Source organism: Falco cherrug, chromosome 8, assembly GCF_023634085.1.
Source record: "Falco cherrug isolate bFalChe1 chromosome 8, bFalChe1.pri, whole genome shotgun sequence".
Classification (NCBI taxonomy): domain Eukaryota; kingdom Metazoa; phylum Chordata; class Aves; order Falconiformes; family Falconidae; genus Falco; species Falco cherrug.
In genome coordinates, this window is record NC_073704.1 from 47,790,706 (window position 1) to 47,807,656 (window position 16,951).

General features: G+C 36.2%; 1 protein-coding gene across 3 annotated transcripts in view; it reads left to right on the forward strand.

Annotated features, from left to right (window-relative positions):
* Positions 1 to 16,730, forward strand: part of LCP2 (lymphocyte cytosolic protein 2) — a 35,485-nt gene extending 18,755 nt beyond the window's left edge. For all 3 annotated transcript variants that reach the window (XM_014282785.3, XM_005442670.4, XM_014282786.3), the window contains 14 exons: positions 312 to 415; positions 1,631 to 1,697; positions 1,887 to 1,970; positions 2,755 to 2,780; positions 2,860 to 2,879; positions 2,987 to 3,091; positions 3,989 to 4,019; positions 4,650 to 4,662; positions 5,707 to 5,827; positions 8,109 to 8,158; positions 8,989 to 9,092; positions 9,952 to 10,029; positions 11,150 to 11,305; positions 12,049 to 16,730. In XM_014282785.3, the coding sequence (XP_014138260.1) occupies positions 312 to 415; positions 1,631 to 1,697; positions 1,887 to 1,970; positions 2,755 to 2,780; positions 2,860 to 2,879; positions 2,987 to 3,091; positions 3,989 to 4,019; positions 4,650 to 4,662; positions 5,707 to 5,827; positions 8,109 to 8,158; positions 8,989 to 9,092; positions 9,952 to 10,029; positions 11,150 to 11,305; positions 12,049 to 12,171 (1,082 nt within the window). In that variant the 3' untranslated portion in view covers positions 12,172 to 16,730. The remainder of the gene's footprint in view (positions 1 to 311; positions 416 to 1,630; positions 1,698 to 1,886; positions 1,971 to 2,754; positions 2,781 to 2,859; positions 2,880 to 2,986; positions 3,092 to 3,988; positions 4,020 to 4,649; positions 4,663 to 5,706; positions 5,828 to 8,108; positions 8,159 to 8,988; positions 9,093 to 9,951; positions 10,030 to 11,149; positions 11,306 to 12,048) is intronic.
* Positions 16,731 to 16,951: the final 221 nt, after the last annotated feature.

Consider the following 16,951-nt stretch of genomic DNA (forward strand, 5'->3'; position numbering starts at 1 on the left):
ACAAAACAGCCAGTCAGACTGGCTGGCGCTTCACACACTCGCTGCACTGTAGTGAATGACAGTAAATAGCGTGGGCCAACAGACTAGCAGATGGAGTCACCTCATCACCAGAGGGACAGATGAGCCCTAACTCCCAATGCAACATTGATCACAAAACAACTATCCATTATATACTAAAACAATGTCTTTATGATCTATTATTTAAGTATGCAGGTTATTGCAAGGGCTTTTTTTCATAAAGATCGAATGAGAATAAAATAACCAGACTGTGTAGTTGTTTAATTTGGGATTTTGGGGTTGCTTTTTTCCAGACAGACCTCCAACAACAAGATCTTCACATCAGCAGCCTCCAGTGCCACCTCAGCGACCTGGCCCATCCCCAGTACCAGCCTCATTTGGGGGAAGAGGTGCTTCTGTATGTTTGTTTCTTAAAATTTCATAGAATCATGGAATGGTTTGGGTTGGCCAGTACCTTCTTAGAAGTCCAAGTGTAATGCCATTTTTATTCAGACACTGTATGTAGAGGAAGAATTTCAGCCATCAAAATTGATTTGAACTCTGTTAAGGCTGGCCATTATTTCATGGAACAATTAAATTTCATGGGATATATATATTAAATTATTTCACAGTACTTGGCTGTTTCTTACACTAAAAGTTTGTACCCACTTGTGAATGCCTCTCCCATATAAATTAGATATGGAATAGATGCCTCTTCGTTTCTTTAGTGAAATTTGTAAAAAGAAAAAAAGGCTAAGTCTTTCCAAGCGATACTTCTAGCAATTACTCAATTGATTTAAGACCGCTTAAAAGTATAGGGGACTTAAATATTTTCCCCTCTTTTTTTGGTACTGTGAATACTTCAAAACTGAAAGCTACTGGCACTATAGGTTGTCAGAACAGACATACATTAGACCTACCCACGTATACAAGTAAAGGTAATTTTAGGATGTGATAGAGGGACTTTTGGTCTGACACAGTGTCATAGTTCATATATCTATAAACCACACAGGACTTAGGTGTCATGAGTTCTCAAGACTGCTGTCCTAAATTGCTGCTCTACTTTTTTTGGAATAAGAATGAACATTCAAAGGCATTTATCTGGAGAAATCTAGGTTTAGATGCAAACATCTTTTGCAGCTGCTGACAACACAATGCTGTTTGACCCCAGCTGTCCCAGCCACAAAGGACACTCTTTCCTCTTTCTGTCTCAATCAGCAGCACAGACATGATAAATATTTCTCAGCTTCAAATTTACACCCACTAATTTCAATACCAATTTTCAAAACTAACACCTGCTCCATTGCAGAGGCAAAGACATAACAGGATTGTTGAAGCTCATTTCTTTCCTTTGACAATACTCAGGCCCCCCTCAAACGTAACATCCCACTGGAGTATTCCCTGTGAGATGAAACAAACCAAGGCAATCCTGCACGTAACAAAACCCCCGTGTATGTAGGTCATTCTTCAGGGGTGGTAATGGCTCCTATCCTTCCTGTGCTGAGCAGAAACCTATTTTTTGTGCTGTGCCAAAGACAAAGATTGGCAGATATGGTGGGGTGAGGTTAATACGCGAAAATTAAACCAGAAATGTGAAGACACACTCTAACCACATGTAAAATATTTGTTTTAGCTGCCAGCTTTTCCTCCTCCACCAAGCAACGATTTGAGTAGAGAGAGAAATACCAAGCCTTTGAAACGTAAGTACAGTTGGTTTTCTCTTTGTAAAGCTTCTCCCCCGGGCTATATAGCACCTCACTTTTGCCTACATCTCCTCAGTTCCACTCTCTTTTACTATTTATATGGAAGCCTCACTTGTTCACGGCTATGTGAAATAAAGATATATTTACCTATACTAGTAAATTATCTTACACAGCTTTTGTGTTTAGCCCCAGCTCCTTCTATAGACAGAAGCACAAAACCCCCACTGGATCGCCTTGCTCCACCATTTGAAAGAGAAAGCCCAGTATCAGGTCAGTATTTCCTTACGGTAACATCAATGGAGCTTTTTTAATTATTCAAAATGATCAGTTTGAATATCATTCATGCAAAAGAACAAGGCTCAGTCAAACGTATTGTGATCCAATCACATACAAGGTGATCTGTTTACAAATAAATAATGTGAGCACTACTTACAAAGTGAGAGAAATTATATCTAGAAAGTAGCAGCCCTAGTCAGGACTAGTTGAACAGCAAGACATTATGAGATCCCTCTGCAGTAAAGGTTTTGAGTGAATGAACAAGAAAATATTTAGTAGGTTATAAAGAGGAAATTACTTTTGCATACAAAGCTAATGAAACTCTGCACACACTACTCTATGTGATTTGGTACCTAGATCTAAAAAAACGCTGGGTACTGGAAAAAACAGGAAAAAGTAGCATTTGTTTCAGACCTGAAAACCATATTTTATGAAGACTCTAAAGAGACTACTCTATGATTTTTATTTATTATCCAAATTCTTTCATCTGTTATATAATGGCATAAAAGTATCCAGTAATTCAAAGCTGAACCATAGAAAATATGATTGCAAAACATATCACTTTGAAAATCTTAAAATTTTCCTTTAGTAAGAGATATGGCGGTTTTGCCATCTCTTGCAAAACCAAATTTTTTTCTGGCTTACATCTCAGGAAGCTGAGGGTTTCAATCTGCAAAATTAATTTTCAATGCTATTCAAAACTTGTTTGTTTCATATAAAGTTTAATTAATCATCTTAACTTTCATTTTTTCTAAATGTAAGCTTTTACTATTTTCAGGGAGGAAGCCAGGCTTTCCTGAAAAGGTAATGTCTTTGGTGCTTATTGAGGTTTTTCACCGATTTTGATACACATTCTCTTTAACCATTCCTTGTTGTTTTACAGCCTCTGACTTCACAGCTAAGGTAAGAGTTTTGCCTCTGGAAATGAGGCTTTTGATGCCAGTATTACCCAGCTATTTCTTAATAAGCAGGGGTTTTGCCTTTATTTCATCATCCTGCTCCTGCTTTAGATCCCTGGGGGAACAGCTTGCAATGATGCCGAAACCTCCTGTCCCACCAAGTGACAGATATGAAAGAGGCAATCCACCTCCTTTACGGAAGCAAACCCCTCTAAAGTAAGTGTTCATTTAATTTAAATTTAATAAAGGATAAATTAAATTTAAGAAAAACATGGATAAGCAACACAGCATAGTATAATTTACTGCTACTGCATGACAGCAGTGTCTGCAGACACGAAAGCTTTGCTTTAGGAATCGGCATGGGATGTGCTTTAAGCTACAGAAAAGTGTGAATGCAGAGAGAGCTCTTTCTCCAGCCACCTCTGAAAGGGCTGTTACACAGGGCATGACTCACTTCCAAGTTGGACAAGGAAATGTATATACGATCCATGCTTTTTTTCACCAGATCAAGTTGCTCTAGGGAACATTCTTTCATGAGTTCTATTACTAATTTGTTTAGGATGTTAGAAAAAGAAAGCTTTACTTCCCTGCCATTGATTTTCACTAGCCTGCAAAACTCCTTCTTAATAGCAAACAGCATTCTTTAGCAGAACTATATCAATCTCTAGCATTTTCTCGATAACTTGAGGGCTGAACAGTGTGACTGATCTCAAAACAAAATAAGAAATTAATTGATATTTGCTAATCAACCAGATAATTTATCAGAGAAACAAAGACTGGAAGGCTTATCATGTGCTCCAGCAATGTTTCTAAGTACTATAAACGAGTTCAAGACTGTTTCATCATTGCAAAAATTTTGGTTTAAGCTCTAATCTTATCATCAATTCATCAGACATTTTCCTTGTTGATAGACTCAAGATGGGCTAAAGACTAGCATAGATTATGGCTGAAATTAGAATCTCCAATATTTTTATGAGGAAAAAATGTTTTGCATTCATTGGGTCTGTATAACTTACTATAGTTTCATGTCTGAAAATATGGCCTAATGCACACAAAGTGAATTAGTAATATTCCAGCTACAAAGTATGTTTTGTTTTCTTTGTTTTATTTCAGGCAAGGTTGGCCACCTCACAAAAAATGTGAAGTAAGTATAGTTTCAAAGCAAATATTTAAAGGTATAGGAATGGTAATAAAATTAAATACCTGTATAAAATAATAATTCTGGAAAACGTAAACTCATTTCTTTTATCAGTTATAAAGAAAACTCATGGCTTTTCCATAGCATGTGTTTCTTGTTAAACAGTTCTTCTATGTCAGGCTCAGTTTATTCCCCAAGTACTTTATCTTAGATAACAGGAAGAATAAGGCCAGAATATTTTTAGGACATGTGAGAAGTGATTTTTCTTTCACTGTGTATTGGAGTTTAGGGTTTCTTTTTCAGTTTAAGCTGACCTAAGAATTTCACTTTCAGAGAACTCTGAGGGCTTACATTTACTGAAGGAATGAGGAAAGTTTACATCCACTGAGAGTTTCTGACTAGTTTGGGTCAAGATCCATTATGGGACATCTATGTCACAGTTTATTTGTAAATAATAGCTGCACTTTAATGCAAGAAATTTAAAAATTATGTGGCGTGGCATGAAGATAGAAACCCCAGAATTTTAGATGAAAGCGACTATAGATACCAGATTCGTGGTATATGCAAATCTGTAAAATATTCCTAAGAACTGTGTTGTAATATGTCGCTAATGTTTATTTTCTTTTGGCTCCCCAGGAAGAAGAAGACGGTAAGTATTTCTACAGTGATTTTTAAAACTCTAAGTCTGTCTTAGTTCTAAAAAAAAAATAAATAATGATCAGAGTTGTTTCTTTAGAGCCATTTCAAAAAGGCAGGTGCTGTCTTGACAGGGTGTAGAATACTTATAAAGCACCTCATGCAGATTTATATATCAAGGCTGCAAAACACAGGAAATCAATAGGTAATAGCTTCCTTCAGTCAGCCAGTTACAAGACAGCAGGATTTCTTATTTTGAAATACATTACATTTTAAAGATTTGTGATATACACACAGCATCAAATGGGTAGGCATGCAAACTTGGTATCCTCCCAGTTTTCAACAAAGTGTTCAGTCAGACCCTGCTGGGTTGTTATTTACTCTAACAAAAACAGAACTTGTTTCATGTAATAATGGCATTTATAAATTACTTCAGAATCCTGGTTCCTAAAATTAAGTTGGTAAAATAGTACCATAAGAGAAACAGAATATTTGGCCAAGTGTCTACAAATTATCACTGCCTCTAAGACCCCATAAAGAACAGGGCTATTTAAGCTGTGCAGAGCACAGTTAATCTGTTCCCCTCTTACCAGTAATTCAGGTCTGAGAACACTGCAGAAAGAAATTGTTCTTTTTTATTTTATACTGTTGTTTATGATGACATGGGAGAAATCTCAGAAAGGAATTAAGTTCAAAAAGGTAACCTCAAATCCACTACTTTGAAGCAACATAACAGAAAACACATGGTTTTGTACCACCTTCAGCTCTAATACAATTAAGGTATCTGAATTGTGGCTTATCCAAAACAGGAGTCAGAAAATGTAAATGTTGCTCAAGCCTGTTCCAGTTTATTTTAAATTTTAATATTTAATTTTAAGTTCTCAGCTAACTATATGAGTTTACAAACCATAACTAACATATCAAGGACTTTTTATAGAATAGTTCACTCCATTATGTTTATCTAATTAAACAGCAGTAATGTGACAGCATTTCTTCATTCTACCTCACTTAAGAATGTCTCAGTAAGTTTTAAGATGCCTTCTCTTTCTCTCCACAGCTGCACCCCAAAGACCAGTGCCACAGATATCTTTGCCCCCATACAGCTCCAATACATTCCCATGCAAATCTGTCAAGCCTCTGCCTAAGCCAGGATCCAACAGCATGCCTGGTGCAGAAAGGTTTGTCTCACTCATTGTGCCATTCCTTTGGAATCTCAACCTCTTTGCAGTTTAGCAAATAATAGTATGCACATGGCTACAGGGTTTTCAGGCTAACACAAGATAACTACTTGTAGTAGTCCATAATTTTTCAAGCTATACCCTTGCCCCACTATATGCTAATATGTATTACTCCTACTATCCAGGAGAATCCTTCATATAATTGAAGCTCTGTACTCAGTGAAGCAGATAGTGTACATCAGGCAACCAAGAAAAAATGTAACTATCTCAGTTTTACGTCAAAGAAGTATTTTAGGGCCTACATGGTACAATGCTTCCATTTTGAGACATCTTTCCCATTACCTGCACGATCCATAAGAATGATATACCCTTTAAGGAAGGGATTATCTTCTGCAACGCTATGCAGGATGAAGGTCAAAGAGTTTCTTCTTTAAAAGGATTCTGCACACTCTAGGAGCCTAAGTGCTAGAGCTGTGACTAATTGCTTCAAAACTTAAACAACCCCACAACCTTAGTCCTCTAAATTTAAATATAAAATAATTTCACCACCCTTCTACTAATTTTTACTCTAATGGTTAATAACTCCTACTTAAAATTGCGAACTTTACTTCAACTATTATTTTTTTCTAGCTTCAGCTTCCAAATATTAGATTGTTATGTCTTCGTTTGCTGGATGGAAGAGCCCTTAATCAAAATTTTATTTCTGATGTAGTGTGCAACAGACTTAGCCTTTCATGAGTTAGAGCGGGCTCCTTCAGTCTAAATCTGAAGTTCATTTTCTAATCTCTGTATTTTTTTAATGGGTCTCTGATAAATTCCTCCCACTTACCATCATCCTCTGGAACTGCTGACACCCAGCAGAACAAATATTGCAGTAGCAATAGCAAGGTCATATGCAAATATGAACTATTCCTATGATGAACACTTCTGCTTATATTCAAACAGCATTGCCAAATTTTGCTCTAGCAGAGGCCCTCGTTTGGCTGATTCTCTCTCATGAATCAAGCTGTGATAGGGTGTTTTGTTCTGCAAACAAAATTAACATATTCATCCCAGAGCTCTTTGTACAGTCCATTTAAGCAGAAGAGAAATATGAACTGTAAAGGAAAATCATGCAGGCAGTTTGTTCTCAATTAGGTACAGAAATTAAAAAAAAATAAAAATCAAAGATTGGGAATCTTCAGTTTGAGTAATTTTGGATGTGGGTTTTGAGATCAGGCCATAAAAGAAAATGATAGATTTCTAACAAAAAAAAAAAAACAAACCATAAAAGAAAAAAAAAACACTGGAGAGAAAGCATAGGCACTTGGAAGTGTTATGCACGGAAGCTGTGGGTACGAGCTCTGTGCCACTGTCAGCTCATAGCTCACACAGAGTGGCTGAGATGGGGAGGGACCTCTGGACATCATCTGGTCCCAGCCCCCTGCTCAAGCACGGTCACCTAGCACAGGCTGCCCAGCACCGTGTCGAGACAGCTTTTCAATATCTCCAAGAACAGAGACTCCACCACCCTTCATGGTAACCTGCTCCTGTGCTCAGCTGCCCTCACAGTAAAAAAGCATCCCCTGATGTTCAGAGGGACCCCTCTGTGTTTCGGTTTGTGCCCACTGCCTCTGGCCCTGTCAGTGGGCATCGCAGCAAAGAGCCTGGCCCTCTGGAGCTTCAGGTATTGATACAGTCCCTTCTGAGCCTTCTTTTTCCTGGGCTACACAGTCCCAGCTCCCTCATCCTTTACTCATGTGAGATGTTCCAGTTCCTTATCACGTTAGTAGTCTTTTACTGGACTGTCTCCAGTAGCTCCATATCCACAGTTGCAACATTAATAATGAGAAACTGCATGGTCATCAACAATGTTATAGAAGCCACAAGAAAAATGACTCTTCAAGTGGAACTCCACAGAAAGAAACGTTTAGCAAGGTGTTGCCTGTGCTTCCTGCTTTAGGGAAATAAAGTCATCATTCCCATGAAAGCTCAACAAGCTGAATGAGTTTTCTGAATTGATCCTGATACAGAAGAATTGGGGGCCCATTAGTGATTGCCTTTACCTTATTCCCAGATACTGAGCTGCAAGTAAACTTAATGGTGGATCTGCTTACAAAAAAGAAAGAAAGAAAACAAAACAAAAAAAAAAGAAAAGAGAAGGCTATCCTCATCCTGCATAGGTCTCAAGAGCCTCTCATATTCTGCAAAACAGGCACAAAGTCCAGATCAGTTCTTCAGAGCCAAGAAATCTTGTATAGCAGTCTTGCATTTATACTGACTACTATTTTTTTTTTAACAGTGCTAGAAACCTGCCTTCAAGTGGCTCACTACCACCACGCTTACATATAGGTTTGTATCTTGCATTCCTGCATTTTTTATACAAAAAATGATTGAAGGTTAAAAGGTGGTTTCAGTGCAGTTAATATAATATTTTTTTTTCCTATGGATGCTAGAAAATTATCAAGTTCCTGAAAGGCAGCTTGTGTAACTTAGTCTGAATGTAAGATTTTTTTTCCCCATAAAGTTTGGGCTTACTGCCTAGTTAAACCATTATCAAAACTTCATGTAATCATCTTTTTCAATATAACTAACACTACTGAGAGCTCAGCAACATCAGCTGCAAGTCACTGCGGTATACTAATATTCTCAAAAAAGAGAGAAAACACTTTCCATGTGAAATATGCTGCATATTTATCCTGTAATAACAAGTAAAAAATAAAGGAAGCTTAGAAATCAACTGCTTTTCAAATATTTTTTTTATATGGTGACAGCTGCCAATGTTTTACAGTGAAATTTTTTACTTTCTACATGCTAAGAAGTTAAGGGATGCAGTTAACATCACTTCTAACTGTCTAAAGGAACCGGATATGCTCTCAACTGAGTAACTATGGTACAGAAGCTAAAAAGATGTAACCTCTTTTTCAAGTTCATCCGATTTTTAGGAAAACTGAACTGCAAAAGTTCAGTTAAAGTCCCTGTGCACGAGGGGTGAGTTTATGTGAAGAACTTGGTTCTCATATAGTCGCCTAAATCTGATTTCAAATCAATTCAAAATGTCTCAGTATCAGAGTGATATAAATTCTTCATGCCTCATAAACTCAAGATTGTAGACTATATGACTCCACAGATGAAATTATTTTCCTAATTTTAACATTTTTTCTACTTTTATATCTTTGAAGGCAACAACAGCAGATCTCCTTCAAGAGGCACAGGTGATGTAAGACCTCCGTTGCCAATTCCCAGCAGACACACTGTTCACCAAATAAATATGGAGGGCGAAGAGGTACAAAACAAACATTAATCATAACTGTTAAACCCAGCAAATTTTCTGATTTTGAGGGAAAACATTTTTCAAAGTTGTTTTTTCTAATTAGTAGTCACTGTCATGATGTTAGTAAGCACTTTCAGACTTTCAGTTTCTTTCTCTGTGTCAAACTTTAGTGCCCTATTTTGTCTTCACCAAGAAAAAAAAAATAGCAAAACCCCAGTAGAACAAAATAAGAAAAATACTTGTTTGCTGGATTATGTGGTTTGCATAACTGCCTTCAAGTAGCATTACATATTCAGTTCTCCTTCCACAAAACCTTGGTGAGTAAAGAATTCACACCCTTTATGTGCATTTTGGTTTCATACTTCTTTACAGCAAGTTTAGAGCAAACCACTCCTGGTGATAACACTCCTGGGCAACCATACATGGCATATTCACAGGGTCTGCATTATTGTCTCAGAGGTAGTCAAAAAAGGAAAAACAAAATGAAATCATTAAAAAAAACCCAATCACAACCAGAGAAACAAAGGATGCTAGTGTCCCATGCAGACAAAAGAGAAAATGTCACTTAAAATCTATTTTTTACTTATTTACGAAAAGTATTTGGAAATATCTGTTTTCCTAGCTTACCTGAAGGCATAATATAGCTAGGTCTGTAATATTTTAAAATTCATCAAAGTAAGAAGATTATTATAAAATTATGTAGTGGAACTTATTATATATATACTAGTATGATCCCTGGTGCTCATACCTTCAGAGATTCTGCACATAAACACAAATATCCCTCACATTCAGATTTCTCTCTACTTATTTGTATGTTGCTAACATGACAAGCTGATTCATTGGCAGCTGACTTTCTCACAAAACCCCACAGGACTCCCTAAATGATGAATGGTACGTTGCTTACGTTAGCCGGACAGAAGCAGAAGCAGCTCTTCGAAAAATAAACAAGGTACTCTTAAAATTGTTGTTTTTTATTTAAATTTAATTTTAAATTTAAATGTTAAAAAAAAGTTTAAAAAAAAATTAAATTTAAATTCTCACTACCTCCTAGCTAGATGTCCTTGCAGTCATACGGGAAGAGTGAAGGCACCCATGTAGATGTTTAGAGTGGAAGATTCGTCTTGAATAGCTTTACCTGGATAAAAACTCCACACCTAGTTTAAACCAGCCACAAAGGCTGTTGTTTTTCATAGTCCAAGATAACAAACTACGTGTCTCCAGAAAGCAGTTTCACCTCACCTCTCGAAGGAAGATTACTTGTTTTCTGGAACTAGTTCTTAGTCACCATTGAGGAATTTTTTGCACATTCCAAGTTTTAGATAGCTTGAATTAGATGAATCCCACCCTCTTCTAGGCCATACTTACCAGCAAAATGAAGTACAGATTCAAACAGATGAAACCCACGCTTACCTGTGCACGTGGAGATAAACCAGGCTGTATTCCAGCACGGTGGAAACGTGTTTACTCTGTGGTGTGTCACAGCACATGTCATGAGCTGAGGATGACGCGTACAGCATTGCAGTGACTTGTACTAAGGTCCAGCTTATGAGACCACATTCAATGCCTTTAAGAAAGGGTGTTTCAATGAAAGACTTGTTAAAACAGATCTGAAATTAAGAAAAGCAGAGAGAGAGAGAATATTACTGCCTTTACCAAAATTACACAGACACTATCATTATTTGAGACTGTCTGTGAATAGATCACATAAGAACCTTGATTGGCACTTACCAGAAATGAACTTCTCTTCTGGCTGAAATGATGTAAGATTTTGCCTTTGACATTTTATTTCCTCCTTTAATGGAATCTCTCCCTCACAGAACACCATTCCTCCCTTCCCTAAAAATCGGCGTTTGTATCAGACCAGAAAGTTTTAAGTAGCAAACTGAAAGATAAAACATTTGAGAAATGACCTAAACTCTTTAACAGTGCAGCTTCTTTTACCAGGAGGAAAGAGATTTCAGAAAGAAAAAAAACCCCAACACTTAAAAGCATGAGTGCTCTAGTTAAGGTTGTTACGCTGACCAAATCCAGAAGTGATGTATATTTCTCATCTTTTGTTTTTTCATCAGGATGGAACATTCTTGGTAAGAGACAGTTCAAGAAAAACTGCTACTCATCCATATGTACTAATGGTGTTGTACAGAGATAAAGTATACAACATCCAGATTCGTTACCAGGAGCAAAACCACGTATATTTGTTAGGAACCGGCTTAAAAGGAAAAGAGGTACTATGTTTGTTTTTTCACAGTACTCCCCTTCATCTTAAGGTATTTCCTGCCTCATTCCTAAGTGTCAGGCTGCTTAACCTGGCAGCTGGTTTACTCCAATGAATTCTGCTTATTGTCCCGGAGCTATTCCTGATAGAATACGTTACTGCTGAAAGTAAAATCAGATTCACCTGTTTGTGCTCAAGGAATGAGGGATAGCCTTAGAATACAGCTATTAGAAATCCAGATACCTGGTTAGAGAATGTTTATTTACCACTAATATATCAGATAAAAGAAATACACAGGTGGGAGCAAATCTGTATCTGCCAAATTTACCGCTTTGCTCCTGGACTGCTGATTTACTTACATCCCGCACTACTGCATTGGATTCACTGGCACCAGACTGACGGGTCAGCACATGTATTGCAGTTCTGATCGAGTCAGAACTCTCTGAATTGATCAGCCAACATTTTGAATGTTCAAATGCAATCATCATGTCAGGCAGAATGACAACATCATGTATTAAACAGGCCAAGAGTGCATTAATTAATTATACAAAGTTGCAGTAGGTTGTACACACACTAGATTAAGTTACTGAGCTACAGGTTATGGCAGGAACAAAACCAGCTTATCAGACAGTATCTAGTGGACCTTATAAGACTGCTAAATATTTAGAGTTTAAAAAAAACCTTCTTGTTTTATTATTTACTAACACCACCAGTGGTTTTTGCCATAGCCTTATCATTTTTTCCATTCCACAGGATTTTTCTTCTGTAGCAGATATCATTGATTACTTCCAAAGAACACCTCTTCTTCTGATCGATGGAAAAGACAGAGGTTCAAGAAATCAATGCATGTTAAAATACGCTGCAGGACATATTTAAATCAGACCTTAAAGAAGATCACATACAATATTGAAGCCTACTGAAGTTTGTAAACTTCAGGATATTTCTTTTTTCAGCAAACTAAAATCATGAAGTCGTCAAAAATCTTTCTAATTTTAAGGAAAAAGGACAATGTTTTTTTTAAATTATGCCTTATATGCAGTACTCTAAAATTTGATTTTCCTACATGTTTATTACTGTCCACTAAGCATACAGTACAGGAGAATTTTTTCTTCCGAGATAGCTGTACATTCTTGAAATTATTTCCACATGAAATTAGAGGACCCAGAAATAAATACCAATTTATTTCTTTCAAGTATCTACTTTCCAAGGAGGAAAAAAAAAGTAAGCCATTTTTCACATCTGAACTGCAGCAGCAGTTATATAATTTAAAGTGATACAGAATAGACCCAAACCTTGTCAAAGATGAGTAGCAGACAAAAGACAATAAAAGCCAGACTTTTTTTTCCCCACAATCTACTTCCCAATAACTCTAACTATGGCCTCCTCTATGAAAAGATGAGGACTCCACCCTGGATCCTAAAGACACCTAGGTTTCAGCAACACCGAAAAAAAGCCCCAGTGTTTTATATGTAGCAGCCTGTCAAGATTTGGGTCTATGTTATTCAGCCATGAAACTGTGTTCACAGTTTTCTAGAAAAAAAAAAACCAACATCCTGCAAACATCATGTTCTCTCTGTCATACCGCTGATGGCATGTCTTAGCCCACAAATTGGAATTCTGTATCTCCTAACCTCACTCTTGGAATTCTGTATCTCCTAACCTCACTCCGAAACAAGCTCTTCCCCCTTAACAAAGAGCTCGAGCTGCTTTAGCTTTGTCCTTCTGACTCCAAATTAAGCAACTACTTTTTTTATAGGAGGCACATCAACAAGATTATCATCATGCGATTCTTAATTGGCAGAACACACCCAAATCTCTTAAAGCAGACAGAGACAAGCAGGCAAAGCTTAGTTCCTCTTATACAACTGCCTTCTGTTTTTACTGTATTTTTTAAAGAAAAACATCAGAGTTCTCAGTTCTAAAATACATTGCAACAGAGGATCACTGAAGCATACTGTATCAAGAGTTTTCCCCTCTCCTTTGTTAATTGGGATTTATCAACTCTTTGCCTCGGTTTTCCAGTAACCTTTGATTTCTGATGAGACCTTGGTTTGATAATTATGTTAGGCTGTGCCGCACTTTTTCTCCTTTAAAGCCATTTGTGTGTATATCACTTGAAACACTTAAACCAAAATTCAAGGCAGAAAACTATCTTCCGTGTAATCTGTACAGCTTCTCAGATAAATTAACCAGATTTCATAAACAGTTTTACTTTAAATATATGTTTTGTAAATGTTATCTTCCTTTCTAATATATTTAGCTAGGTGCTGGAGTTTAAAGTTAGTGCATTTCATTTCCATGCAACCATGACTCAAAAATAAAAATAAAAATAAAATAAAAAAAAAGTTTTAAAAATACTTCAGGAGACAAAACCTGTTTCTAGTCCATTTTTTTTTCAAAACTCACTACTAACCTTCTGAAAGTCAGTTATAATGCATGTTTTTAAAAACATGTTAAAACTAAGAATACCATCCCTGATATTACCACTGATTATGTGAGCTGGAGGTTGTAATTCTATTCCAATGCACTGCCTTGAAATGTCTGACAACCCAGCCATACCTCGCCTGGAATTGTGTTATATTTGTTTTAAATCATCTCCTTAGAGAAAGAGAAACAAAATATAAACCAGCATAACAAATTATAATACTGCATGGGTTTTTTTTCTGCAGAGTAAATCTTGATTTAATTATTCAGATAAGCATATATTGTATGAATAAAACCACACCTAAATAGTCAAACATGTCCATAAGTAAAGTACGATCGAGTGTTAATTGCAATGAACTACACAAAAATACTGGCTACTCAAATTTAGAGCCAAGAAGATTTCAGGGCAGAGTATTAGACCACTCTTTCTTTTGTAGCTAGGTGCTTTAGAAAGTTACCACCAAAACCAGAATGAAAGTACTTTCAGTTTTCCAGAAGTAATCTGCTCTTTGGCCCCCGTCCTCAGCATCATTTTTAGAATGAGGAAGGCAGATCAAATGAGACAAGTTGCAGTTCCTCCTTTACTGACTGTTTCTTAACCCATTTTCCACAGCACAACTGAGATAAGAGAGCAATGACTTGACTTGAAGTAATTTAAAACCTTTTGTTACTGTTCCAATACATCTTTGTTTAAGGGAAGACAACCACATGTGAAAAATGTTATGCCCAGTTTCCTGACCTTTCTAGCGAATTATATCAGTCTTCCCAGCCCTACTGGGCTTAATTTGGGAAATCTGGGTTAAAAAAAAAAAGTTCTCAAAACCAGTAAACTAGCATTTTTCCATTCCACATTTTCAATTTAAAACAAAAATAGCCTAACTGAAGGAAACTGTACTATTATTTTACAGTTCAGACTGAAGCAGTATTAATAGATGATGCATGAAGATTGATGTTATTACTTAATCTGTCAAACTCCAATTTTTGTCTTCAGCTTCTCTTAAATCTTTGGCTTTCTTAGGATGGTTGAAATTCAAAATAAGGTCACAAAGCAGTAGCTGGCTTTCCACTGAAAGACAAAGGGCAGTGTATCATCATGGGATTTATGGAATAGTAGATGCTAAGTGAAAGGCAATTTATACACAGCACTTTTTGAAGTGTTCACCTACCAACTCTGAAAAATTTGGAGGGTTGCCTTGTTTTGTTTATTTCAAGATGGTTAAATAAAGCTTGGTATTAGCATACTGGTAATATTTCTATTAGGAGACTGTTGTTCCTGCAGAGGAATGCCTTTGACTATCTAACCGTTTTTTTCCATGGCTAACTAACATGTTTCATTTCTATGTACCTACTGTTTCATGAATTTTTCAAAACAAAAAAAGCAACTGTATTGTTTCATTAAATCAAAACCCAGCTGCATGACATAGAAAACCAAATAATTCACAACTGCACACTTTTTAAAATGATGCCTTAAACAGCTTCTTGTTTAACTGGATGATGAACTCAGAAGTACCATTTAGTTTCCTCAGCTCATTGGACATTTTCTCAACATTTTTAATCGCAGCTTCGAGGTTAAACTGCTGATCAGCAACATCATTTTTGAACACCTGTATGAAACAGAAACAAACCATAACTGGCAGTGTACATATGATTCACAAACTCATTAACTTAGCTAATCATAATCTTTATGATTTTTTTCTTTGATTTTCTAAAATAATATTTTAACTAACACTTCCCCCATTTTATAATTATCCACTTTGATATAGCAAATTGCAGATACTGAAGGCAACTACTAAACACTCAGACTTTATTTTTTGTTTTCTGTTCATTTTCTTTTCTTACAAACAACTGCAATGAAATCAATCATATCTAAGATTTCTTCTCCTCACCAGCATTTTTTCATTTTTGCTTCCAACCTTACTTTTCCTATAGAATCTAAATAAAAATTAATAATCAAGCAATATTTAGTAAACCACAAGATGGAGCTACTGTGACGCTAACATGAGTAAAAGAAATTAATGTCACTGTCAGCACTGAATATTAATGAATCTGTTAATACCTGCCCAGGAACATTTGTGTCTGTACAGGTAATTATCTTATAAACAACATCTTTTGGCTTATTTTGGAGATCATATTCCTTCCCTTTCACTTTTAACTAAAAAAAAACTATAAAAATCTGGCGACAAATAAGACTAACTGTTTGAAATTAAGTATAATTTGAATTTTGAATTTTATACTACAATCTTTTTGGGCATGTTTTTTTCCTTAAGAAAAATATTAGAAGAAATGGCACATATCATGTTTCTGGCCTAGTTATAAGCTCTCTATCATTCAAAAATTCCAAAAATAATATCTGGAAAAACTCTGGGTGATATTCATAAATAATGCTCACTTTGTAGAACACCTTAGCACATTGAGAAATAAGAAAAAAAAACCCTGAACGTACATTTAACATAGATTTTTTGTCCAAGTCTCCCTTCCCTTCACACAGTGGCTTTGCACTGAGGTCATCAGTCAACGCCAAAGATCCTAAAAGGACAAACTCCAAATTATTGTGGAGTAACATATATTTTATATATATATCTTGCTCAATCAAATATATAATAACATTTGATAAATATGATAACTAGACTATGTTGTCATTAGTGCTATTTGCAAATAGAGTCTAAGGGGTCGAATAGTTGTAATTCTCCTTGAGGTAGAATAAAATCTTGAATTTTACTTATTTTACTTTCTTTTAGAGTCTGTTTCACAAATGTTTTAGGCATTTAATTTAATTTTAGGCATATAATATTATTATAATAATATTATAATAAGGATATTTATAACTGTGATGAAGAATTCGTCAAACAAAATTCTACATTTTTTTAGATTAAAAACTTCATAAAAAGTCATTGCAATCAGTTTCTATCATCAATTTATGCAAGGAGCATGTAAAGCAGACACAAAAAAAGTCAAGTGTTGGATGTCTGCTGGTCGGTCACAGAGCTGAAATTAAATACTTGATGCCTGGGCTCGCTCTTCTGCCATTTTCTCTGATCTCTCTCCTCACAGATTCAGACACCCTCAGCACGTTTACATGTATAACGTCACTGGAAAGCTGTTTCAGTGCTGAAAAGGGAGGGGGGGAAAAAGGGTTTATTTCATGCTGGTACTGTATGTGTTCAGCAAGGGTGCAATGAAATGAAGCAGACCCTGCCCTTAGCTGGAGGGGCAGCCAAACCAAGTCCCTCAT